The 27,126-nt window shown below is 37.3% G+C and overlaps 2 protein-coding genes across 3 annotated transcripts; both read right to left on the bottom strand.

Annotated features, from left to right (window-relative positions):
- Positions 1 to 937: 937 nt before the first annotated feature.
- Positions 938 to 20,611, bottom strand: LOC137969904 (rab11 family-interacting protein 3-like). 2 transcript variants are annotated; one of them, XM_068816311.1, is made up of 14 exons: positions 20,346 to 20,611; positions 19,628 to 19,718; positions 19,288 to 19,409; positions 17,257 to 17,582; positions 16,316 to 16,360; positions 15,130 to 15,265; positions 14,755 to 14,822; positions 12,433 to 12,523; positions 10,227 to 10,276; positions 9,108 to 9,189; positions 8,801 to 8,938; positions 4,587 to 4,721; positions 3,648 to 3,725; positions 938 to 2,713 (listed from the first exon to the last, which is right to left on the bottom strand). In XM_068816311.1, exons 1-14 carry the CDS (start codon positions 20,481 to 20,483, stop codon positions 2,555 to 2,557), a joined length of 1,659 nt encoding a protein of 552 aa, XP_068672412.1. In that variant the 5' UTR covers positions 20,484 to 20,611; the 3' UTR covers positions 938 to 2,554. The 2 variants fall into 2 exon arrangements, with proteins under 2 accessions (XP_068672412.1, XP_068672411.1); XM_068816310.1 differs by having other exon boundaries at positions 14,755 to 14,858; positions 20,346 to 20,610.
- Positions 20,612 to 23,998: 3,387 nt separating this feature from the next.
- On the bottom strand, positions 23,999 to 26,026 carry LOC137969745 (PHD finger-like domain-containing protein 5A). The gene is made up of 4 exons (XM_068816096.1): positions 25,929 to 26,026; positions 25,830 to 25,853; positions 24,820 to 24,986; positions 23,999 to 24,473 (listed from the first exon to the last, which is right to left on the bottom strand). Exons 1-4 carry the CDS (start codon positions 25,978 to 25,980, stop codon positions 24,384 to 24,386), a joined length of 333 nt encoding a protein of 110 aa, XP_068672197.1. The 5' UTR covers positions 25,981 to 26,026; the 3' UTR covers positions 23,999 to 24,383.
- Between the last annotated feature and the right edge of the window lie 1,100 nt (positions 26,027 to 27,126).

Below are 27,126 nucleotides of genomic sequence, written 5' to 3'. Positions count from 1 at the left end.
TGCACAGAGAACCTTATTAGAACTCAACGATTAGCGAACTCTCTTAGACAGGAAGGACATGATCGAAAGTTTATTACTGCCTAGTGTTAAAGGAATGCTTAGCACAGGCTTCCGTTTATGGTAGAAGTCATTTCAAAGTCCAAAGAATTCTCGGTTTTCACATGACGTCACGACCGCCATGTTGGTGCCCTAAACAAAGAAAAGGCGGCCATGTTGGTGCCCCGACCAAATCCTCCGGTTCAACTCTATTATTATGCAAACGCTTCCTTCTGTTTTCGTTGAAAAACATGGCTGTTGATCACGTGAGTGAAAACCAGCAATTTTCAGAATCATACCATGTAAATACTGTTGCTAACAAAAACATGAACATAGATTTTCTCCATTCTGATTGGCTAAGAGAAATGCAGTTTTCAGGAAACAACATGCAGACCAATGGTCAAAGAAATTCACATATAGCCAATCAAACGCAAGGGCTAGATTGAGCTAATTTCGATATATAATTTACGATAGGTGTGTGGTGTTTCTGGACATTAATAATGAGGTAGCTAGAAATTTTCTGATATACGTTATCAACTAGTAACCACACGTCACATCTCGTAGGCCTGGTTGGAAACGTCTCGAAAAGAGTTGGGAACGTTGTCCCCAGTGTTGCAGTCTGACCTAATTCGGTCGGGAGCATCTTTCACTTCCTGTATACTGCGTAACAAGCAGTCTGGCCACAGTCCCCCACAAAAAGCATTGTAAATTAGTCCTGAAAAGCGGGAGAGGGAGAAGAATAACTTCACTTCACTTCACGTTGGGCTGAGGAGGCTGAAGCCAGCTAGTAAATGGCTTGCAGCTCTCGGCCAGGTAGCAAGATTAATGGGCAATATTGATAACATAATCCTTCATCCATAGCTCGGAATCCAACAAAACACACAATTCACGGACAAACAAAAAAGACTAAAACTCTACCTTTTAGTTCAAATTCACTTTTTTTACAGTGCTTCAAAAGTCATTGTTTCACTCCATTTCAGTCAATTCAAATATTCAAAATGTCCTCATATTAAAAATACCCTATTCACTATTTTACAGAGATGTCCTAACCGACTGCTCAAAGGATATCACCAAAGTCACGGTAAATATACATAATTTGTTAACTACGATGCTATGCTACAGAAGAATGTCAGCTATGTTACACCTTGAAAATTAGCCCCCGACTGCATAACTGCCCTGGCCTTGCATGAAAGCTAACCCTTAACCACATCTCCACTTCTAACATCAGTGCTTGACACCTGATAATATGAAGATTGGAATGGGAGGGGGGGGGGGGGTGGGGGAGGGAAAATTGTCATCTGATTCTCAAATGTCACTCCTTGTTCAGGTATTCCACCAAAGTTTAAGGTGGTCGAGCAAACCAAACTGATATGAGATGAACATTTCTATAAAAGCAGACCTTTAACATTTTGAGGATATTTTTCTTTCACTTGAAGACCTTTGTCTAGATAGCCATATTCTACTCCCAAGGTTTACAAAAGTAATCTTCCAGAGGGTACTTCCTCCACTAAGGGTCACATTTGAATATTCAGACAGCATTCCCACCTCAGATGTTAAGTATGTTACTAAAGAACATCTTGTTTAGATAAGCGTTACATGCTCCGTTTTAAACCAAGAGTAATGGTTGCCCATCAATTTGTGTTTTTGTACAGGAAGTCTATCAAATGACTATTTAAATATCCAAACAAAAAATCATCCATTCCTTTCAAACCCCAGTAAGAGTTTCAAAAGAGAACTCATTGTTATTTTCACATTCACTAATTGCAGTAATTTCTAAATACATTCATTTTGTTCGTTTTTCTAACTCCAAGGCTAGTTAAAAAGACAAAAAACCTAGACTTAAATTAAACCTGTAACATATACATAAAAGAAGTACAAAACTTTTAAACCAGTTGCTTGTAATTTCACAAGGTCTTTATAAAAAGAAGCAACAAAATTTATCTGATTTCTCAAGTTACCTTCCGATTCACATAGGAATCAGGAAACTTATCTAAATTAACAATGAAGAGAATGAAAAATAACATTCTAAAAGGGTGCATTTCACAAATTTGCAGGAATTTGTGAAACACAAAACACCCATAAAATAGAATGGACAAACAAAATAACTACAGAAAAAAGGAAACAACACATGGCAAACAATAAGCCAAAGAAGTGCATGAATGGGAAACTAAGGCTAGGAAAGAAACAGAACACATTCCTTTATCACCTACTGTCACCAAGACAATATTATCTACATAAAACACTTTTTAAAAATCTACAGAGAATCTGTCTTACATATTTCTTAGCTTCATAGGCAATCTATTATTTGACAGCAAGTCTGTTTTTCCCCAAAATATCCTGCAAGACACCTTAAATACAAAATTCATTATTATTCTTTCAAACATTTTCATGAAAAAATGTGTTCACGTCACCTGACATTAAAGTATAAAAATTTGAGATGTGATAATTTGTGTGTGCCTTTTAAGTTCACTAGAGATGATGAGGGAGGGGTGAGCGGCAGTATTGTGTGCATTTCATGTCACTGAAGTTCGAGTAACGAAGGGTTGTGTTCCATGATCATCATAAGCAATCCATCCAAGTATCCCCTCAGTCTTCTGTTTTCCTCTTCTTGATCTCTTAGTGTGTTGATAATTTTTTCTTTATCAGCTGTGACAAGTTCATCTGCCAGAGATCCTTGCTGTTGGGTGGAATTCAAGGTAATAAAAATAAACAAGATGGTATTAAGGCGATCTTTGTGGATATGCCGTAATTTGACAAGTCTCCTGTATATGCAGCTTACATGAAGAGCATCCACAATAATAATTAACAATTATTCGCCGAAGGCGAAGGCGAAGTGATTATCGGTGAATATTCACCGATAATCACTGAGCCTGAGGCGAATAATTGTTTTAGTATAAATACACAGGTGATTATTTCAAAAAAGAGAAAACAAAAAACTTTTCAACGCAAAATCATCTTCACTTACAGTAGCCAAATGACTACTGGCAGCCATTTTGTCTGTCGAAGTGATTATTGGCTGATAATCCGAGATAGCGAGCCAGTGAGAGCGCGCGATTTTATATATTAATCACCTGTGTATTTCTACTAATAATCATTATTCATAATTTTGAATAGTCAGACCAATTAATTTCTGAAAAAATACCATTAAACCCATTGACTCCTGGGTGTGAGATTTAACATTTTACTCTGTCTAACATCTGATCATTTTACTGGGGGGCATCCCAGGGTGCCAAGGAGTCAAATAAAATGGGTTAATATTCCCAGCATTCAATCAAGTTATACTAGTCAAGACATCAAAATCACAGCAACCACAGAAGCATGATGCCAACCAATTCCCATTCCAGTGCTATACGAACCAACTGAGGGCAGCAAAGAGATTAAGCATGTTCATCAACTATAACCAGGAGTTGTGTCCTACTAACACTACTGATAATATGATTGGAGAGAGAAAGGAGAGAAACAACAAACACAACTCAACAGGACAGATTGCTGCTTTTCTCCTGTTACCCAATCCAAAACTATTTGAGGGGAGAGAACTGTACAGCACAAGTACATACATGCGGAAGTCATGAGGCCTGCCCCGTTATGTGGCCCTGGTACTTTATATTTACCTGCGTGGCACCAAAATAACCATCCTGGTGCAACTGAACATTGAGTTCCTCTTTGGAATTTTTTAAGCTTAAGTTTTCCTGAAACAGAACCAAAACACAGGCTCAAGAATGCAACAATTTGCTATTATCTCCCAGTTGGCCAATTGCAGAAAGCACTGGGGTTCAAAAGGGGACAATCCAGGGGTTTCATTAAGGGCCGGGCACCCCGCAAACTGACTGACTGTGAACATGATTTTGCCTGGCTGCTTTCACCATCTCAACGGACCGATTTTTTAAATACAAAGACTGGTTTAAAAAATACAGTTTTGTCCTTTTCTTGATGTATTTTGTTGTCAAAATGTCACAATTCCATATGCTGCAATCAATTTCGAAAGCCATGTTCAACTCAGAACAAATCACCCCAAAACCCACTGTAAAGAATAATTATTGCTCTCCATAAAAGACCACTTGAAATGCCCCAATGTTGCATGTTTTGCTATGGTTGACCAGAAAAGATCACGGTTGATCGCTAATTATTTTTCTTAATGAGCCAAATTGCCTCCAGCTGAGAAAAGGCATGGGTGTGAGTGCACTTTTTTGTCACGTTAATGAACTAATACATGTATTTTTATAGATATTGGTATCAAATCATTAAATTGTCTAACAAAGGTGTGATTTTTTGTGGTTGACAAACATTGCTCTGGGCTTCAGAAAGCATTGCTCCAAGCAAAAATTCATTCTGGACAAAAATAAATGAATTTTTGGGTTATAAAGAGGGCAAAAAAATAAAACTTTCATTGACTTCTTCAAATTTCTTTTGTCATTTCGTAGTCAAGACACAACAGGCTTAATAAACATACAAGAAAAAAAATTAACTTCATAGGCACTTTATAACAGCTGAACATTTGAGACATCATCAACTGGATAGCATTCTTTGGATTTTTAATGAGTCCACTTTACCTTTATAAGAGACTGAACGTGTCGCTCCAGGTCCGTTTTTTGTTGTTCCATATTGTGATGATCTTTTAGTTTTGTTTCTACCTCTTGTTTGTATCTCTCCAGTCCTGCCAAATGCTCACTAGCCACAGCAAGTTCCTAAACAAAATAAAACAAACAAACAGAATAATGATAATCCTGAACAATTAATCTTTCATTACATAGTTTAAGAAGAATACAAAAGTACAGTCAAACCTCGATTATCCGAACCTCGATTATCCGGATTTCTCGATTATCTGGACTTTTTCTCTGGTCCCAATTTTGTCATGAATATTTATTAGTTATCATCAAGATCCCTAGCCATATTCTTTCTAAAACTGCAGCGTTGAAAAGTAAAGTAAACGCGAATTTGTTTCCCTTTCAAAAAGCAAGATAAAGCAGCGCTCGCACACGTCGTAACTAATGCAGAACTTTCTAATGAGTTCATATTGTTTCCCAAACGATTTGCAAATGTTTTGTTTCACGATTAAATGTCGCTTTCTTAATGTAATCAGTTTTTGTTCCTCATTAATATTCATATTCTCGATTATCCGGACCCTCGATTATCCAGACTATTTCGTCTAGTCCAAACAAGTCCGGATAATCGAGGTTCGACTGTACATCAATAAAAGGTTTGCAGAGCACTTCTGCATATGGAGATAAACATATTCTGGCAGAAACTTCCACCTTCATCAGTGTGAAGGTCTCTGTAAATTAAAATGGCAAATATGTTGTCCGAGAAATTATCAAATGGTAATGCTAATGAAAACAATATTTTGTACAGTAATCTCTATCTCGTCATTATCCTACCCTCTCATTGATTAGCCCTGGAATTTCCTTAGTGATTTTATACTTTGCTACTGGTACTCTCCCTGGTTGGTCACTTTCTTTAATTAACCCTTTGACGTCCAAACCCGCCGAAACCGGCCAGACTTAGTATTTTACTCTGTCTAATGCCAGACGATTTTACTCGTCAATGGGGAACCTCTGGGCGTCAATGGGTTAAATTAATTTTTCATTTTATTACTTAATTTTCCTCATAAGGTCCCATGTGAGGTATAATACATGTAATTGCAGGTTGCACCACAACAAGAGACTTTTGACCCTACTCTTTGCTGCCAATCTACTACGTAATTATTGACCTCTTTAGCTTGTACATTTTGTTTTCCTATTTCAGACCATGTAATGTTACTCTTAAGAACAGTTTCTTTCAAATGTTGTCTTATGAACGTGCTTTGTATGTATGAATAACTTATGAAAAAACAAAAGGAGAATTAGCTTGAGAACACATGGTCCGAAATGGGCAAACAAAAAGTACAAGCTCAAGAGGTCAATTCTTTCAAGGGGTTAATAGCAAGGTCTTGTGAGCCCCTATCCCAGACAGCAGAGGATCTAAAGACAACATTTCATTATCACTATTGCAGCAAAATTTTCCTCTCAGTTACTTGCTTTAACCCAGGTGAAGTCCTATCTCTTCAGGACAAACAGTCTAAAGCTATGAGAGTTAACTACAAATTATGCATTTCATTGCAATTTCACAAGATAAGCGAACTATCAAACGCGTTGACAAGGCGTCGAGAACGAATAGTCAATGTAATTGAAAATAAAACCAACGCATTTGGCCTTTGTTATTCATTTTTGCACCCTTGAATTGTGTTTTTAGTTGAATCACGAAATGAAATCGTACAATCAGTTTTGACATGTACGCAATAAGCGAGGAACGGCTGCGAAACAGATTCTCGGTCATTATAAAACTTGGGTAATCGGGTACTTTATGGAGCAATTTTGTTTGCTTTTGCGGCAAACCTAAAAAATCTTTCAGCAAAGAGGCATGTGCTGCGAAAGAAAGACTCTCTCTAGATGAAGTGCGTATTTTTTATAAGCTTTCTACATTCCGCGGATGTTCAGTTCAAACCAAATTTCTCAGTGAACTACGATGGCTAGTTCGCCGCGATCTTTCTTGCTAAGTTGTCTTGCACTTGACTAGAGCGGTAAGGTATTCAGCAGACTAATCCGTGAAGTGTTTGCTATCACCGCTGTTTTGAAGTCCCGGTTTGCGTGATGTTGACCTTTTGTGGTGCTGTGGCCTTTCATCACCTCCCTACTGATGTTTAATTTGTCTTGCAAGGAACTGAAGGTTCGTTCAGTTTCATGAGGTATTAATAAGATTTTTTTCAGGATTTTTTGGGAGTTTAATTGGAGAGTTCAATGATTTAAACTGAATCATTTAATTCGGTTGTTTTCATACGGAAAGTAAAATTAAGTCGGCATGTCACATCAAATGTTGCCATCTTCGTGTTGAAACAGCGCAACATGTATTTTTGTTCCTGTATATCTCAAATGATTTTATTTTTTAAGCAAAAGACCACTCCAAATGTTGACAAAATCACTGTCCCCAGTGCTTTGGGTTCATGGACTTAAAAGCTGCAAGACAGTTGAAAAGCCATTCACAGACAGTTCATTAACATACAAGGCCCATGTTAAATCTGTATGTGATAAAGTCAATGCTAAAGTTGCTGCTCTTAGGAGGGTATGAAAGTTTATTCCTGTTGATGTGATGATCAATATTTACACAGCCTTTATCCTTCCACACTTGGAATACTGTGCACCTGTTTTAGTGGGACTTTTCACTTTGTAATAAGCTTGAATTAACTAATCAGTTTGCTATCAGAGCACTAATGAATCTGTCCAAGTCAACTCCATATGGCGACCTACTTAAGATAGTAAACATCAAGTCCCTAGAACATCGCAGATACATGCAAGCCCTAATCCTTCTTTATAAATCTTTATTTATTATGGGGCCAAACTACATCAAGGAATTGTTCTCATTGTGTTCTAGCAATTATGACCTAAGAGGCTATTGTAAGGTTAATCAGCCTACTTGTAAATCAAAGTATTTGCACAGGTGTATAAATGGGTACCGGCGAAATGCTGGGGGTAACCCTACGTTAGACTGGCATCCCATCCAGGGGGGAGTAGAAATACTCCTAGTCGCTTCATGCTAATGAAACCGGAGATAAGTGCCAGCCTGATGGGCCTTCTGGCTCATAAGCAGAGACTTTTTTACCAGACAATATAAGAAGAGCGCCCTCTCTTAGAATTTTTAAAAATTTACTGAACAATGTCAATCTGACTACCGAGGTCAATTGTTGTTGTAATCTTTGCATTGAGTAGTTTATAAACAACTTCATCGCTCTTTGGAGGTTGGGTGCCCGAGACATCCTGGAGCTTCCACTATTGGCAGCCAGCTCCAAGATGGAAACTACACCGATGGCTGGCAAAACCTGACAACCCAGCCATGAGACCCCACGCCCCCGAGAAAAACAGGCACCCGTCACACTGATACACAGTGGAAAGCAGAAAGTGAGGAGGGAGGGAACCAAAACCGCTAAACGCTCCACACACAATGCTCCTACTTCCCGCCACACTGATAAATAAGCGCTACAGCCCAAAGCACGAGGAATTCCACGCATGTGCAAGTATACTAAAACCACTGACCAATTGGCTGCAGTGGCGCCTCGTTGTTTACTTAAGTTTAACCTCATTAAATCTTATAGTTTCGTTTTTAAATTCATAGTCTAGTTTTTAAATTTCAATTTTATAGTCTAGTTTTGTACTTTTATTGAATAGATAACATATTTTAATTTTACTTTTAATTTTTGTATACACGTTCACATTTAAACGAGCCTCTGGCTCACCTGGTGATATGTGTCTAAATAAAGTACAACAACAACTACTACTACTACTACTACTAGATGTCTGGTAATCAAGTGTTTACAACTGCTTGCCGGCATGTTAAATTATGAATTTTCATTACGCTTGTCATTGAAGTGTTTTTGGTCACTTCAAAAGTTATCTTGTAACTTTAGTTTACATGACATGACTATGCATATTCATGTTTAAAAGACCAAAAGCTGAATTTTGCATAGTCAGACGACAAGACTGTTTCATTTTGTGACATTACTTTTCGAATGCATCGTTGAAAATTTTGTGATGCAAATGCTTTGGAAAGTTAATGACTTTGGTCAATGCATATTGCAACCCAAACGCAAACGTGTTGAAAGGCAAACGCAAACGTGTTGAAAGTCAAACACAAACTAGTTGAAGACTAGCTTGAAATGTGTTTGGTGGTTCGCTTGTCTCTGAGTGGTACTGTAATACTAGTGTTTACAGACAATGCGAACACATGGCTCTTCTACCTGCTCATGTTGATGCTGATCTTGCAATCTTCCTTTTATTTCAGCATCAAGCTTTGCTTTCAACTCTTTTACTTCATCAGCTTTTATTTGAAGGGCAAGCTCAAGACTATCAACTTGATTTAGAAGCCTTCTCTTCTCCTGCAAAAAGGAATTATTTTTTTTACCATAGCGGCACTTTAAAATCTTTGTGACATAAAACAGTAATATTTATTATAAATTATTGGAGAAACATAAAAAAATTTAATGCTGCTACTTTAATACTACTTGAAAAGGAACAACAAACACATAGGTGGATATTTTTATGTACCTCTTGACATGTGTCAAGTTCTTTTCTTAAAAGAGGCTCCACTTTTTTCAATTTTTCAATCTCTTCTTCAGCTTGTTGCAGTCTAAGTTAAAAGAAAGAAAACAAGGTTGGAGTTTGATTAAAAATACAACTAAGACTTTTTTAAGCACTGCAATATTTTGCAGACTGAAATTCAAATAAAATTATATCCATATGACCTTGGTATATGGAACCTTTGATTTTATTCGTTAAACTGAGAGTATAAAATTGAAATCATCAGTAGCCTTGTAGTACCTTTCGTGATAATTGAGAGCTCTAGATTCTAGGACAAGAATGACTATGAGTACGAGATTTTCTCATAGAACAGTGAGCATGCCCAAAACAGTGTCATTTTGGCGGGAAAAACATGATACTGTCGTCATTAATTTTTAGTACGAGGTTTTGCAAAAATAATGTCATCAAGTCAAGTCACCAACACAGAAGTAGGTTTGGCATTTTTTGATCAGGAAAAGGCTCAGTTACCAGCAATAAGAATAACTGAGCAACCCATGCTGCTAATAAAGAATAAGAATAGTCATCGGGGTTATACATTTTTCAAGTATTTTTGCTAAAAGCACACAGTCAAATCTCGTACCCATTCTCGTCCTAAAATCTAAAGGTCCCTAGTCAACAACTACATGGCACTAGAGAGTGGATGTAAACCTATAACAATTTTTAAAAATAATTTATTAATATTCTGATATACTTTGTAGAGATAGCACAGGGGAGCTATTATTACACTTTCTGTGTGTATTACCAGGACCATAAATGTAATTTTTTTTGTATATTTAAACAGAGGTGGTCTTGAGGCATAGTATCATTGATTGCTGGATCTGCAACCACAAGAGGTAAATCCAGCCATGCAGTTGTCTGAGCAGGGAAGAAGTCCTCACAACTGGACCACACTTCTTCCCTTTTACGATCCAAAGAGTTGGTTTGGTCAGGATTCAAACCCATAGACTGTAATCAGGCACAGAAAACCAGGTACCTTAAATATCCCATCAAGAGGATTAACATGACAGCCTTTTGCTCTTACACAATTCTTTTTTACTGCAACTGTATGTAGGTACTTTTATGTTCAATCAATCAATAATTCCTTACTTTTTGGTGAGTTCAATTAAAGATTCTTCATTGTCTCTCTCTAGTTTGTTCTGAGAAAAAGTAAACAATACCTTATTACACTATGGGAAAAAAGGAGTTTTAACATCAACATTTGAATAATCAGATTGCAACAAACAGTGAATAAAAGGAATATTGATAACAAAATAATGAGAGAATCAACATTTTAAGTGTCAAATACTAATTTTAGCTCTGGGTCACTTATTTGGGACATTTTCTGCCCCTTAAGATGACAAGCATGTGGAGAAAAACCTCTCCTAGTAGAGGCTAGAATACAATCAATCTCTCTTTTGCTCTAGAATTATTGAAACGAATGCATACATTGAAATTGACATGGCTTAAGCTGTGGGTCTCAAATAACACAGGTGTTGGTTCGAGAGAAAACGCCACAGTACTTGCGACCTGCAGTTTCAGCCATTTTGAAGTGTTTTTTTCAACAATTTTAAAGCGACTGCAGTCAATCTAAGCAGAGAATAGAAATGATGTCAACGAGTCTGGGAATATCACCACTGCCCAAATATTGCTAAGCGAGTTTTACTGCTACTTTTCTTCTAGGAAATGGAACAGGACTTCTGGTATGAATGAGTTTCAAAGGTTTTGTTTCAAGATCCTATCCAGACTTGGCAGTAATACAACTCAACTTTTTTCAAATTAACAACTGTGTCGCTAAGCAGAGATGTATCCAGGTTTTTAAATTTGGGGGTCTTCTGGACCCCTTCTTAAAAAAATTTGAAGATCCATTGCAAAATTTTGGGGGGTCCAGCTAATTAATATTCAAGAATTAATATTTGATCTATTGCCTCTTACAGTAGTTGGTGCTGCAGTACCCTTTCAGATTTCTAAATTGCACAAAAATAAAGTCTTATCCCTCTCCTCGAAATATGTCTATAAAATAAAATTATCAATTTCTTTGAAACGTTGATTCATCAATCAAAATGTATGGGCTGTCAAAGCTCCATTGATCACTGAACTGTTGGCTCCAGTTGATAAATGATCCAGATCCCCACAGCAAAAAAAAAAAAAAAAACAGAAGTGAATCTCAAGTTTCCGTAAAAGAGCATCATTTATTTTTACAACACAAGGTGTAATTAAGGAACAAAAGAGTAAACAAAATATAAGCGATACACAGTTCATTGTTGGCCTGTGACTTTGCCATGGCCAATATTAATAATTGAGCTATTGAATACAGTAAAGTTTCACATAAAACATGACGTTATTTTTAACACTAACTCTGAAAAAGCGGCATAATTTGCAAAACATACAAGTTGCGTGCAAAACAAGAACCGAGACGGTGACACATACACGCCCCAAAATTTAACATACTTTGCCGCTGGAGTCTCTGTCATTTCGTTCACGATAAACAAACTAATACTTGAAATTCGCGTAGAAAGCATGCAACAAACTGAACTTCGACTGAAATGTTAAATTATCATTGGCACATCGAAAGTGTCGCCGATTGTCTCGCCTAAAAAACAGATCTGATAGTGTCATGCAACAGGTAGGAATTAAAACAAACCTCCTGAAGTTGTACATAATCGTTGAGAACATCAAAAATCCGAAAATAACAGCTCACCTTGAAATTAATTTTAAGGAACTTGATGATAATTCTTCATAGTGAGAATTGGGAATGTTCAATTTCGTTTTGAAATATGCCATGCATATGTTTTTCCTGGAGTTTGTAATTTGCATAAACATTTGATTTTCTTTTGCGTTGAAATGGACGCTTGATTCTATATTCTATGCGTCCAAAAGAAAAACAAGAGCGTCGTAGGATGCAATGACGCACTTTGGATACATCTCTGCTAAGTGGAGGTTGGGTGCCTAAGACATTCTGGAGCTTCCACTGTTGGCAGCTGGCTCCAAGAAGGAAACTGCACTGATGGCTGGCAAAACCTGACAAACCAACCATGAACCCTTGTGCCCTTGAGAAGACAGGCACCTTTCACACTGATAAACAGTGGAAAGTTGAGGAGGAAGGGGGGAAGGGAGGGAAAATACTGCTAAATAGTCTACACAAAATGCTCCTTCTTGCCGCCACACCGATAAATAAGCTGTACAACGCCAAGCACAAGGAACCCAATGCATGCGCAAATATATCAAAACCACTGACAACAATTGACTGCAGTGCCTCCTAGTTGTTAACTTGAGCTGCCAGTTAACACACTATTATTACAGCATTAAAACTTACCAGAGCTATTTTGTACTTTATCCCTTCTTCCTCGACTTGTTTCCCGGTGGAGAGCTTTTGGTTCTCAAGCTGTTCTTCTAAAGCATTGATTCTGAAAATATAACCATAGAAAACCATTACTGAAGCTGCAAGTAAAAGCTACAATGTACATGTACCATGGTAAATTATAAAATAAAATTCTCATTCAATGTCAGGTTTAGTGAATGAAAATAATCGAAAATCAGTACTGTACAGCAGACACAATACTGCAAAGATTTGTTGAAGACAATATCAAGACTTTTCTCAAATTTTATGCCAAGACCTTTATATTTTTGAACTTCTAAATTTTTTGCTTGTGGCTCAGAGTGAATATATAATAAGAATGTGTAGCTGAAAAATCATTCTGCCTTTAAAAATTGACCACAAATTCTGAAAGTTCAAAAAGTAAACATCGTACATGACAACACATCATAAATGAGCAATATTCATGGGAAAACTGAAGACAATATTGGATATAAAAATATGCCCATGAAGAAGCTACCATTTTGCTTTCACATCCAATTGCCCTAGCTGAGGAAAACATCATTGGCATAAATGTGGATTAAAATGAACTTCACATAAAAATTGCATCAACCTCTAGTTTGATAATTTACATATGTGATATATATGATCCAGTCACATATTATATGATAACAATTTCTAGACACAAGGAATCCAAAGAGGTCCAAAAAACATTTTTACCAGCAATATATTGTGCAATGCTACAGACATTTTGATATGATAATTCAACACTTCAAAATATACATTTTCTACATGGTCATTTTTAAAAACATCTGCCTCTTCAGAAATGAAAACTACAGTGCACTTGTCAGTGTACTAGCAATCAGAAAATCAGTTTCTAACATCAGGTTTATGAATTTTTTCCTTACAAGAAAAAACATTATTTTCACACTGGACTAAACAACTTGATATAGCCATGCGGACTGCAAAAGCCAGGCAGACTACCAATTTCAAATGCTGAACTTTTACAAGTACTAACAGATCTCACTTAACATAATGAAAGAAAAAAACTCAAAATCACAAAAATGAAATTTGCTCTGCATCTCTGAACCTAATTTGTAGCTACATAAGAAAATATCAATCCAAATAAAGAAAGCCCTGGGTTTTTTTTTCAAAATTCTATGACGAGAAAACTCACTGCACTTGAAAGAGAATCTTTAATATCAGATTTCAAGACAAAAATATTATTCTCTCTCTTAGAAATCAGTTATTTTCTGATAATACATGGCAGGAACCAAAAATGGGTTATGAATTAAAGCTCACCTTGAAGAAAAATGTGTGAAAAATCTCAAGCATCAAGAAGTCAGTTTAAAAAGCATTGCTTTTACTATTGGTTTCCTCCATAACAAGGAAATATCTTAATTTAAATTTCACAGTTCTTTATGCAAATTGCTACAGAGCAGATGTCATTTGAACAAAAACGTAAATATTCATGAAAGCTTGTTTTCAATGATGGACTTATGTAAAGTGCACATGGGTTATTACTAATTTAACATTTGACAATAATTCTTGTGAATTACTGTTCAATGATAAGTATTAATATAAAAGTAAATCTTTAGCATAAACAGAAAACAATAAAATATTAAAATAAATGAGCATTGTGAAGGCAGCTTGTTGTAAAAAGGATCCTGAAAATGAAAAAATGCTGTTTTAATTTTTTCAGCATGTGGCAACCACAAAATAGCTTCTTTTCTAGAACAAGTTATTTTAAACCTATGACATCACAATATAACATTTTAGCAAGTAATAATAATAATAACAATAATTATGTATTGTGTTGAAAGTAAGACAGTTAGCTTGACTTAAATAAACCACATGTGCAGAGATAATTTCCTCAATTCCCACAAAAACATTTCCTACTTGTACAAACAGAATTCCAAAGAGATGATTTCATGACCTTCTGAGAGGAAATATGTAGACTACTCAATGTTAGGAGAGAAATTATGACAATTAACTGATGATAATGACCTCAGATATTGATCAGGTGTCTAAGATTATTGATCTGTGAAAGGAATTTAATTGCTAATATTTACACAGATGTAAAATAAAACACATTTTTCAACACTTTAAGTACATTAAACCACAATCCACCAATATGTTACAACCACACAGCCACAGGCCTTGAATACTATTGTTAATAGTGTGAATGCAATAAATAACGATTTATTGAGATAATTAATGCCAGTTTAGGAGTCAAACACTGGCCAGCCACTTTAGAGGCTGCCCATTCAAAAATGGCAAAAGTCTTTTGACAAAAAATGCATATCATTAATAGCTGCCCACCTTGTACATAACAATTTGTTTTCGTCTCGTATTTTTTGCTGTTTATCTTGTTGCATGGCATGGTCTTCCTGTAATAAGGACACTTGTGATGATAACCTTTTCAACTAAAATAAATAAACAAATGCATGCTTTATCTAGAATGGTATATGTCCACCACATACTGTAGCAGCAGTGTTGTTTCAAAATAGGTCTGGGCTGACTAATAAAAAATCTTGTGGCCAGGAATCTCAGATTATTGATCGCATTTTGAAGAAATCAAATGAATGTGCTAAGTGATAATAATATTATTTTGTTCATCAGTGATCAAAATAAGACTGATTCTTTTGGAAAAAAGAAACCAGATTAGGAAGACTTGCACAACTTATGATCACAAACCTCAGTGAGGAGAAACATGGATGTTCCTGCTTCACTGTCTGATAATGGCCTATCAGCCATCAAGTCCTCAAGACTGTTGTGTCGGCTGGGATTTTCTGAGTGACATTTAAATAGGTTCATATGTTGGGCATGCTGACTGTGAAAAATAAAAAAAATAAGAATGAAACCTGCACTTACTCAAACCTTCACTTATTCAAGATACAATACAATAAAATACAATACAATCATTACAATACATACATGTAATTAATTGACTGCTCCCCATAGAGGCTTTTCAGGGCCAATGAAACACAATGAAACGATGGAACAGAATAACAACAACAACAACAACTGGCAAGAATCCCAACTGGCTGGAGGAAAACCAGTTGGCTTTTTACAAGTGCAGCTGGGAAGTTGAACCAGGGACTACCAGGATCAAATTCAACGAGTGGTCAGAGCGGGTCTTGAACCCGGGATCCCCAGATCTCAAGGCAAGCGCCCTAACCACTGGGCCACACTACCTCCTTGTGATATTTAATGCCCAGTAGCATCAACAAAATTAAATAATTATGCAGCATTTAAAATTGAATTAAAGAGCAGGTTTGAAAGCATGAACTTTTCCACAAAATGTATAAACAAGTTTGATTCAGGGAGAACCTTGTTGAAACCCGTGGGTAGACTGCGTAGCTGGCAGGATATTTTATTGCGGGAATATTTAAACACGCACAAGAGGGAGTAGTGAGTGACTGGCTTTGAAGCACCTTGTGGCAAGAAGATACATGTACTAGTCCCCATGAAAAAACTAATAGTCCCCATGCCAGTCGCGGCCCTCTCGTAACCGACACAAATCAAGCAACCATCATACTCGTGAGTGTTTAAATGATCCTAAAGATAAAATATCCCACCAGCTACACAGGCTAATCTGTCGGTTGCTGTGATCACAATCTGTGTTTGGCAAAACAATATTATATTTAATTGAGGAAAAATGGATGTTGAAATTATTTAAATTGTCATGTTAAATAGAAAGAAAAACATATGAAACTGACTAGATTTTCATTTTCACAACGTTTCGAAGTCACCGTAACTCCATTATCAAGTGATAGAAAAAGTGCTATTGCAGCAAGGTACATGTAATGCTGAATTATAAGATACAAAGATAATTTAAAACAAAATGAATGATGGTGACAACGTTGTCAGAAATGTTAACCTTGATAATGCAGCCGCAGCAGCTGAAGTTCTTCTCATTCCAGAACTAAAATGGAAATTGAAAATTCCACATCACAAAAAGTGCATGGAAAAAGCAAGTTTTCTCTGTCCTGACTGGCAAGAAAAAGATGTATTCTTCTCAACCCTAGCAAAACAGCAACTGGTATCAAGTACATTCTATGATTTCAAACTCCACCAAAAAATAATGTCCTTTAGCACACATGTATGGGTTGCTTTTTCTCCTCAATTCTTCAATTGACTTGTGTTATTGACACAACTTAGAAACTGACAGTTCCTGGGATGTGAGGATTGGTTGCTAGATGTCATAGGTTCAGTCATGGATCAAAATAATGATCACCAAGCTCTCTTAACTAATTAAAATATTTATCCAGGAAGCTCCACTCACCCAGAAGTGGTTTTCAAGGAGGTCCTGCATCCAGATTGAATTGGAATTTAGAGATGTTGTTTTTTTTGAGGAGAGGGAAAAACCAGAGAACGCAGAGAAAAACCTGCACCATCCCTGCTCCCTCTAAACGTTTGCAGAGCAATAAAATGGAAAATGTAGTTGATACAGGTATACCTTGGTGAACCAATAATTTTATCTTCAATAACCCATTGATTCCTACATGTAAACCGTCCCCACTGATGAGAAAAATCGTCTGGAGTAAGATCTATTAAGTCTCACTCCTACGTGTACATGAAGGTGTCAAGGGATTCCTCTTAGGCCGACGTTCACCCTACAGGCATTGCGAGCCGTGGAACAGTTTTCATAATAATTATGAAAATCTCCCCAAAGCTAAATTCATCCAATCAGATTGCTACAATAAGCAATATGAATTTCTATAACAAAAACAAACGGTCAAAAAGCCTGTCGGTTGAAGGTGGACCTTTAAAGAAACATTTCAAGTCAGGTACTTTTCAAGAGGTTCCCATATACTTTACCCTCTCAAAAGACGCTCTGCAATCCGACGGTCCCGTCTCAGAGTTGGACTATCCTCAAATGTTGTATCCTCACTAAAGCTTTCCCCAAAACCTTCAAAACCTTCCTCTGATTGATATTCACTTGTGTCAGAGTGTCTGTCGCTGTAAATCTCTATATTCATGACAGGTAATGTGGAACGATGTTTAAGCCGTAAAGTTGGAGGTGGGAATGTGGAATATTGCTTTTGATTGCGACTAAAGTTTGACGTGTTTAACTCATCTTGAAAGTTTTCATCATCATCACCATTATACTCATTTGTTGACGTTGTGCTGTAAGTACTATCTCGCTAAAAAACAAAATGGATAAAAAATCAGCATTGATAGAAATAAAATGATTATTCTTGATCAATAGCGACTTTTTAAGCCATAAACAAGCAAATACTGTGAATACTTTGTCTAACACTAAATGATGTTACTCGTCAGTGGGGAACCCCCAGGAGTCAATGGGTTAAAGTTAGTAGCTGACGTTTCAGAGTCATTGTGACAACATTCTCAAGGAAAACTAAAGAAAATTAAATTTTGGTTACTTTGAGCCTTTGTTTACAGATTTTGTTAGCCTGCTTTATACAAAACAAACATTGATGAAAAAGTAAATAAATATTGATATAATTTTTGCCGTCAGCAACGACATTTGCTTCGTGAAAACAACATAAATTTTGAGTCGAGAATGTACAAAATTACCATCGGTGAAAAACATTTTGGGAGATTTTAGCTACGTTCAATTTTTGTATTGTACTTTTGGCTGCACTATTAAATCGCAAAATCGAAAGGCTCATCGAATTCAGCGGGCGCTGTGATTAAGTTAAGTTACCTTGCATGTTTACTCGCAAAGCAAATGATACATCTGTGTCAAAATGATGGCAAGACACTGGATTTTTGTTTTTGTTAGTTTGGATTTTTTATCTTTCAAGTGTTACAAAGCTTGACAAGAAATGTGTGAATTCAACACAAAGATCACAGTCGCCCATCTCTTGAGGTTGACCATTGTTTCTGCAAAGTCCAAAATTTACTCTCCTAGACTAGGTTATTTATCTCCAGGTAATTCCATCATTTTGGAAATAGCAACTGTTTCTTATTTATCAGCGTCACAAATTCTTATCAATTTTGGAGCTAATTTTGTTGAAACTCAAGCACCCTTTCAACAGACCTGTTGATGTTTGTGAGTTATGCACGCGCTGCAGGCCTATTGTCACCACGGACTGACACTCATATGCTCTTACGCTCTTACACTCAAACAACCTGGTGACATAGTGTGTAGTGCACTTACAGTGCACTACCACAAAAAGGCACCATTATGAATTAACCTCATGTAAAGTAAAGTGAAGCAAATTCACTTAATATTTAACTGGGAACTTTCCATCAGCTCTTAAAGCTCATATCAGTGGAATATATTAGCAAAACGGTAGTCAAATTGAAGGAGTCCAAGTGCTGAAACTGGTAAACTAAACTAAACTAAACTATAAAGATGGCTTCTAGCCCTCCCTCTTTTAGCTATTCTATGATAGTTCTCCAATTGTAGTTGATGAGTTGATTGGAAAGCAATGCACTAGCCAACTAAGGGTATTTTCTATTCATTATTTTTTTAAAGTGAAAACGTGAAAAATCAGAAAAATTCGAGGTTGTCTTATTTGTTCTGTGATGCACGATGATGCATAATGACCACACACTGGTGCTGTGATTTATTCATGCCTAAGATGATGAGGTCATCATAACCAAAAATCCACATCTTGACGACGTACCAGTTTTAAAAGTGGTACAGAGTCGAACCAGTTTCCGTGCTTAACAGAAACGAAAGTGCCGAACTAAAAATGCCGCAAATTAGCACAGCACTTCCATTTTCAAGTGCCTTATTGTCTAAAGCAGTATGATGTAAACAAACACACAGAATACATAATTTCTTGCAACCAAATAATATCCCTGCGTGACGGGCTAAAGAACAAGAGATCCAGAGAAAGGGCACCAGAGGGATTAAAATAACGAAATATGAAGTACCTCACAACAGCTATCCTCATGTTGCTCGTTATCTGTTGATATCGTGAGCTTTGGATATGGATCATCTGCGGCAAATTCATCTAGTTCTTTTCCTCCGTTCAAGTTCACATCGCCATTGACTCCTTGGGAAAATGAAAACGCCACTCTTTGATAAACAATTGATTCTTTTTTTAAATTAGTACTCATTTATATACGACCAATTGTAGATTAACTTTAAGGCGGCGCCGGAGTTGCTTTGCGTACACCCTGTTTGAATATGTCTCACGCATAGATCTCGATAAAGAGACCGTCGTCTCTAATATTGGCGTGTCATTATGACACTAGCTGTCATGTCCCTTACCGAGAAAATCGTGAATTCCTCTGCAAAATCCGTCAAAACTTATCTGTCCAAAGCCCTCAGGATCCAGCTTTTCTATAAGAATTTTCATCTCCTGTAACATTGTGAAGAACGAATATCACTTAGCACTCAAGAAGAAATCATAAAATCGAACGTTACACGTACAGTAGGCTACGCGGATCTGACTTGTGATATTGTCCATGGACAAAAACATTCTCCCGCAACGCCGAGCTTTACTTTCTTTGAAACTAAAATTATGGTAGGTAACTGCCTCAGAGAAAAAATGGTATAGTGAAAATGGGAAAGTGACAGCTGAAGTACCCATCTTACAATTGACATATTAATGAATGACATGGACGATAAGTAAGATTAACTTTCGGTTCAGTGCGTTATCAATCTCGAAACCACAGAGTACATACATTTCGCGTAAGTTTCCCCAAGAACTACAATTTCACAGTAATTTCAAGCGAAAGCAATCCAATAAACAACTAGTCGACCAAACACTAACACGAAGAAAGTTCTCATCTACAATTTCCCCGTTGGTTTCCGTTACGATGTTTCTGGTTTCTAGGTTGCGGAACACTATTCTACTTTTTTCAAATTCAAAACAACCATTAACTTCCACTCCGTTGAAACTGTGATTAGATCCTAAATAGACGGTGGCATTAATTCCTAATAATAACATGTCGGGAAATGCAAAATGCAAAAGATATAATTGTACCTCAAAGCCTTCACTAGTGTGTTCTTGGCCAAGTCGCAAGAGATCTTGAGTTTTTACAAAGCCGTCGCCATTTTGGTCACAAGCTTCAAATACAGCTTTTAAATGACCAAGTACATCTTCCACATTCACCTCTTGCATGCTAAAAATATCTTTCACTTTGATCACGAAAGGAACTTCTTATCAAGGTTATAAAGGTATCATTTTTGCGGCGAGTTAGGAGACCTCAAATTTTGTCGGCCAAGCATTTTGCGATTGATTGACAACAACTCAGTCACGTGGTAGGTGTAGCGTGGAGTGCGTGCAACCTTTGCGGCACTTCCAGGTTACCTGTTAGCAACAGCTTTGCCATTCTACGAACGCGATTCTAAATCCCTCTAGTATTTATTTTTGTAATGGCCAAACTTTGAATACAAAAAACCCTACGCTTACTTTTCGCTTTTCTTTTCAATTCCCCAAACTGTTCATTTTCAAAGGGAACTCTGAATCTGTAATTCCCGGGTTGACAAGGGTACCATATAGACCGATGCAAAGCTATATATTGAGAGGCATAGTTTTTTCCTTGATCAGGGGCGCCTTTGCCTGACATTTGCAACAAGTTGTTAATGTCTTACTGACATTTTGTTAATTTTAAAAGATTATGGATTATTTTTTGGTAGTACACTGCACTACACACTATATAGCCTGTTTAACAGGCGGTTTGGTGAATTTTAACAGCTTCTTTCCACCTGGAATGACTTTTGAGTGATCATAATGCACCAGTCAAAGTAAATCCCCGCTCCCCCCCCCCCCCCCTAACCCGGGCCATAGCAGGGAATTGCGGGGACTTATTTTCACTCGACTCTGATCCGCCGGCAGGCGGGAAGAGCGCACAAATAGGCCAGTTTCGTATTCTAACGGTTGGACTGGATCTAGCATGAAATGGAGGCTAATGCAGGCTGAAAAGATTTGCTGGCATTAGCCTCCATTTCATGCTAGATCCAGTCCAGCCGTGAGAATTCGACGGACTTCAGGTTACGAGACCGGGGAGTAAGCGGGAACTTCACTATCCGTTGATCAGCGGTTTCTTTTTCGCGCCTCATGGTAATTTTGCACATATTACCTTTTTTTCATGCGTTTCCATTGAGTTGTTTAGTCCTCGGTATATGTGCACATCCAGGGAGTTTTGTTTCGCAAAATTTCCCGTTCAAGGAAAGGTGATTTGTAAAATGCATTAAATTATTATTTTGTTCCTTTCAGGTTTTAGTACTCACATGTTCCGAGAGCAGGGACATTGGACCAAAAATATTTCCCCGGAGGGGCTATTTTCTCTGTTTCACAGACTGCAAATTCCAATTCCCTACTATTGACCCGGGTTTGGGGAGGGGGAGGGGAAGATTACTTTGACTGGTGCATAATGGTCACACGAAAAGACAGTAAGCGAGGGGGGAACGAGCGAGGAACCGTCTGCAATCAACTCCACAACATTTTCAAAACCTCCCATTTCTGATCTTGTGTGACGAACACGGGTTTGGTGTCAACTCCCAACGAATCATAGCATGCCTTGTGTAAACATTAGCGGTAATACAATTAATAGGCCATTTCCAAGTTCATGTCTGCCTCCTCTTCAAAGCGAGTCTAAGTGCGAAGTTTTAGTTATGAAAATTAGTTTTCATTCTTATGTAAAGTAGTACTAATTAACAATCCACAAAAACTTCGCACTTATACTCGCTTTCGAGAGGAGGCAGACATGAACTCGGAAATGGCCTATTCGCTTGTTCGGAAAGTATTTACAACATCGAACTAAGATTTCAACTTACCGTTAACGTTTCCCTGTCCATGTTCCTAGTGTGTGCAATTCATCAACAGTGATATATATAGCCGACATTTTTTTGTGGAAGTTATTAGAATGACATTTCAGCACACTGAGAAATGCCTTGTCCATCCAGTGCATCTTCTGGCGATGCGAAAACTACTACGAAAATCACCGAAATGTGGAATGGGCTCAAAATGTGCGCCATCCAGCTCACATACCAACTTAACTCTTCGACGAAAATGGGCGGGGCAGCAGCAAAAAGTGGGTGTAGCGACGATATGAAAATTTGAGCCCATTCCACAGTTCGGTGATTTTCGTAGTAGCTGGAGCTTCCCAATGGATACATCTGGCAGCCACCAACGAGAGGTTGCCAGGAGCCCTCATCCTTCAGCTTTTTATATAATCTCATCACCAATAATACTTCTCAAATTAAGGTGTGATTACTAATGCAGAACACACTTCGAATTGGACATATACAAAACACGGACCCAGGTCCATGGACCACCCCTGTGGACCCGGTCCATGGACTATCCCTATGGACCATCCCTTACTTTGTAAAGTGACAAGCAGAAAAGCAATTCATAGTCTCGGATGAAACCGGTTAGTGACAGAACTGACTTCCGTCTGTAAACACTTCCATCATCATAGGTCATTTCACATGACGTTGAAGGCGTAGACAGGCCAAACACTACTCCGATTAGTCAAGAAAGGAAATTTAAACCCTAATGAGAACATCATTCAAAGATCTCCCATTTCTATACCAAATAAGGGGAGGATTTTTAAAGATTTTTCTCAAAAAGGGCTAGTTTTGTATAAGATGCCAGTTGTTGGTTAAAATCTAGACGAAAGAGAGAAGTGATTGACTACTGACTGAGCTACAAGGTCAGGCAGGAGCAGGTCGTGGGAATTTAAGATGTCAATATCACAGCAACGAATATGTACAAGTACAAGGAAGGGTTATGTTTCAACAGACGTAACTATCAGAGGGTAATAGATTCTCAACCAATCAAGCCAACCAATATTGGTAAATGAAGGGGGTAGTTTCTAAAGAAACTGTGGTGCTGCCTCAGTGGGGAAGTAGTATACAAAAATTTGGTTTTATCAACAGAGTTGATGAGGTAAATTGGCCACCGTACAGAGATTCTAAAAGCTGACGTTTCGAGGGTTAGCCCTTTGTCAGAGTGAATCAGTGATTCGTTCTGATGAAGGGCTAACGCTTGAAACGTAAGGTTTTAGATCTCTGTACGGTGGCCAAGTTACATTATCAAGTCGGTTGATAAAACCAAATTTTTGCAACCAGTTGGCAAGTTTACTACTGTATTAGAAAACTGTGGTGGTTTATTACTCTGGTTATTGGCTCAACCTTCCCACTTTGCAGACCACAGAAAAATCCCCAAAAATGTCTAGCAAAGATGAAAACTAGCACAAATAAATTATGTAATTCCTGGCTGAGTGAGAGGGACGGACCGAAAAATATTTGGCCTGAAATACTGGCGTACGGTGCGCTCAGTCTGCACACCATGACCAAGGGCCAAATATTTTCCTGTCCGGCCCGACCTAAACTCAGTCAACAAGCATGATATCATATGGGCTCTTTACACTATTCATGAGCACGCAGAAAAAACGCATACAAAATTTAACTAACATGTTGTTTGTATTTGCTTCTGGTTGTAAATAACTTGGATGTTTAAAAGTGACAAAATCTTCTAAAACAGCATTGCACAGAGCAGTACGGGTTGCTAGCTATAGCAGGGCCACTCAGCTTTTTCCAGCCCTGCTCGAACCAATGCATACGGCCCTCATGCAGGGATTTTCCCAATAGTTTTAAATTGAAAGCGTGCGTGGGGCTGTACGGGCCATATGATAAAAAGAGTTATTTTCTTTAATTACAGTTCATCTAGTAAACACCAAGAAGAGATACACTTATTGCCAGGTTAACAAAGAGGCTAGGTTTTTAAAACAAAGTTCAAAAGCCAGAACACCCTTTCCACGATGAAATTCTCAAGAAGGTGACCTTGGAGAGTCTCAATTCACTATCAGAAAGAAAAAAAAACACAACCAAAGTTTTTCACTAAAACAATATTCCATGCATTGTTCTGGCAGCAAAGTGTTTTTCTAAATCCACAAATATTGAAAGTGCACTGTCTGTAACTAGTTAAGGCCTGGCATATGCAGTAATAACAGAGACTGAAACAAAGTGTGCAGATCTATGTAAAAGCTTGTAACTAATAAATATCAACTAGCTGTTATCTCTTCTTAAAACCATATTTCTTCCTTTCATAAAAGAGATCTGTCTTTGAACTTCCTAAGTTGACGATCTTTGGACATCCATCTCTCTGTGAAAGAAAATTAAATAACTAGCAGTTAAGACTACAAAAACTGATCTTTGAGTACCACTTAAAGAACTTTACTCTCAATCAATGCAGACTCTTTTGAAATTCCTTTCTTGTGGTATAACAAGGAATGATCACGTTTGCAAAAATAAGTTGAGGGACAAAAACCTCTCACTAGCCATTTTGACTACTATGTGGGCAACTCTGAATGCCATCAGAGTTCTTCAGGTTTTTAGCTAAAACATCCACTAAATAATTTATTGGTAGCAAATTTGTTAAACCCAGTTTTGACCTCAACACTAACTAGTAAATGAATTTAAACAATGAAAGAGGAAGGAAACAGTCTTACATCTTTCTCTTGAACTGTACATTCTTTGCAGTAGTATGCATCAGAGACACCTGGACCTCCGCATATCACACAGCGACCTTGATAGGATCCATAATTGCATTCGTCGCATATCCGCACCAAAGTGCAAGGACGGACATAGGAGTCACAGATAACACATTTACCATCACCTACATGTACGGTAAAAGGAATAAAGGCAATAACAATTATTGTGTTCACCTCGGTGTTGAAGAAAGTGGTGGATATGAGCGGCTTGGTAAATATGCACCTCCATTCTCCTCCACTTCTGCGAATTTTTATAATGTTCTGCATCAGTAGATAAGGTTTGACACCACTAATTTTTTACTAATGTTATGTTTTAGGTTTGCTTTACCATAGATGAAGTTTATCAGCTCTTGTAACATGACATGCAATGACACAAGTATTAATTTTCAGTTTACTTGTGAAAGTTTTTTTCTATGTTTTTATGTGAGCCATGTTGAAGATCAAATCTTCCTATTTCAAACTAACCTTCCTCTTAACGTTGACGTAGAAAGGAGATTTGGTGGACAAAAAGAACACCAAAGAGTTACTAATATGTACCATCGAAGTGTAATGAAAAACCAAAAGCATGAAAAATTATACACAAATAATTATTTAGAGCATGTATAGCAACATAAAAAGTAAAAAAGTACTTAATTCATGGATAGCCTACATCTTAATTCCCGCTTAACCCAGGGACACTTAAGCTTATAAATAGATTTTTACTTTAACACCAGACGATTTTACCCTTCATGATCAGTGCACATGTGAGACGGCTGATCAGGTTGATTAGGTTAAACGATTAATTCCAGTTTACGAGGCAGGGCTCTCTAATAAAACGTGTAGTAGGTTGCCCCAAAAGGGAATACTAAGGTTGAGAATTTCTAATCGTGCTGTTATTAAAGTTCATCATTCATTGAAAAGTGTGCTTCGAATAGCTATTAAAAATTATATCAAGTACAGACAAGACACACTGCAATGGATCTACTTACATTTCTCGCACAGCCTTCCAATAGCTACCAACGAAAGAAAAGGGAAACAATTAGTATTTTAAACAAGAGAATCATAGCTCAAACAAAATAAAATCTTACCGACACCTGGCTGTTTTCTACACATAATCAAATCTGGGTGATGCTTCGCCATCTTGGATTCAATTTACCCGCTCGCTTTGCGGGCTGAAAACGTAGAATGAACGCAGCGTATTAGTACCCAGCTCACCTCGACAAAGCCCTTTTTTCAATAACGTAACCCCCCCCCCCCCCCCCACCCGCTCCACCCTACAATTTTGCCAAACTCCCTGCGCTTACAAATGAAAGCCCCAAAGACTGTTGTTTGCCGCACTAAAACAGTAAAATCTTTAGATTTTAGCTCTTCCTCGATAGCTTAGGCGATATTGTTTCATGGAGTTGGACAAGAGAAAATAGAATAATGTCAGTGTACAAGAGCGACTGAATGTTTCTATTATAAAGATGTGAGGTACTACAGTTTAATATAGATTGGGATTCTAGATAATTTATTGCTGATAATCTTAAGATTCAATAATATTTGATGAAAAGGTTTATTCTCGATGAAGGATATCACAAATGTCAAGTTAAGATTCTTTCGAATAAAAGAACAGAGGAATAGCAGTGACAGGAAATTCATTAAATGCATTTAAAGTAGATTGAACTAAGATTATCTTTTAATTTTCAAGACCAACATCATTTGACAAAATGATTTATTCTATGAATATTTCGCAAGTTTCTAGATAAGAGTCTTCAGAAATTAAAATATCGAAAAGTAGACTTGTTGTTTTCCTATAGTGAAATCGTCCTTTCTAAAATTTCTTAGCTTTAAGGGGTTTCCATTCCAGATAGTTGATCCACTTTTTCAGTGAGAAAGAATGTAGCTGAATTGAGAGTCTAGAGCTTTGCGTATAGAAATTGTTTGAAGCAGAGGATCGAGTGTAATGAGGATGCTGCTTTTGAATTCTGTACTACCGTGTGATCTTAAAAATAGGACAATTGTAATGGTAAAACACAGGCTTCGATAAAGGTTTTGCGTGATGTTTGATTTCAGAAAAGTCAATAAATCTAAGGGCACGTTTTTGCAATTTACCCACCATAAAATCTTAATAAAGGAAACAAAACATATGGGATGGCTTTACTAGGGGTAACCGTGCATTTTTCAAAAATAATTGCCAACGAGTCAGCCCAGAATATCACGTAATTTTGACAGTAATCGAGAGTTATAAAATATTAATTCTTGAGTATAATAATCCCGCCTGTAAGCTATGCAAATTTCAGTCAA

The sequence above is a fragment of the Montipora foliosa genome, chromosome 9 (genome assembly GCF_036669935.1).
Source record: "Montipora foliosa isolate CH-2021 chromosome 9, ASM3666993v2, whole genome shotgun sequence".
NCBI classification, from domain to species: domain Eukaryota; kingdom Metazoa; phylum Cnidaria; class Anthozoa; order Scleractinia; family Acroporidae; genus Montipora; species Montipora foliosa.
The sequence above is the reverse complement of the archived record's forward strand: the minus strand, read 5'-3'. Positions and strand labels throughout refer to the sequence as shown.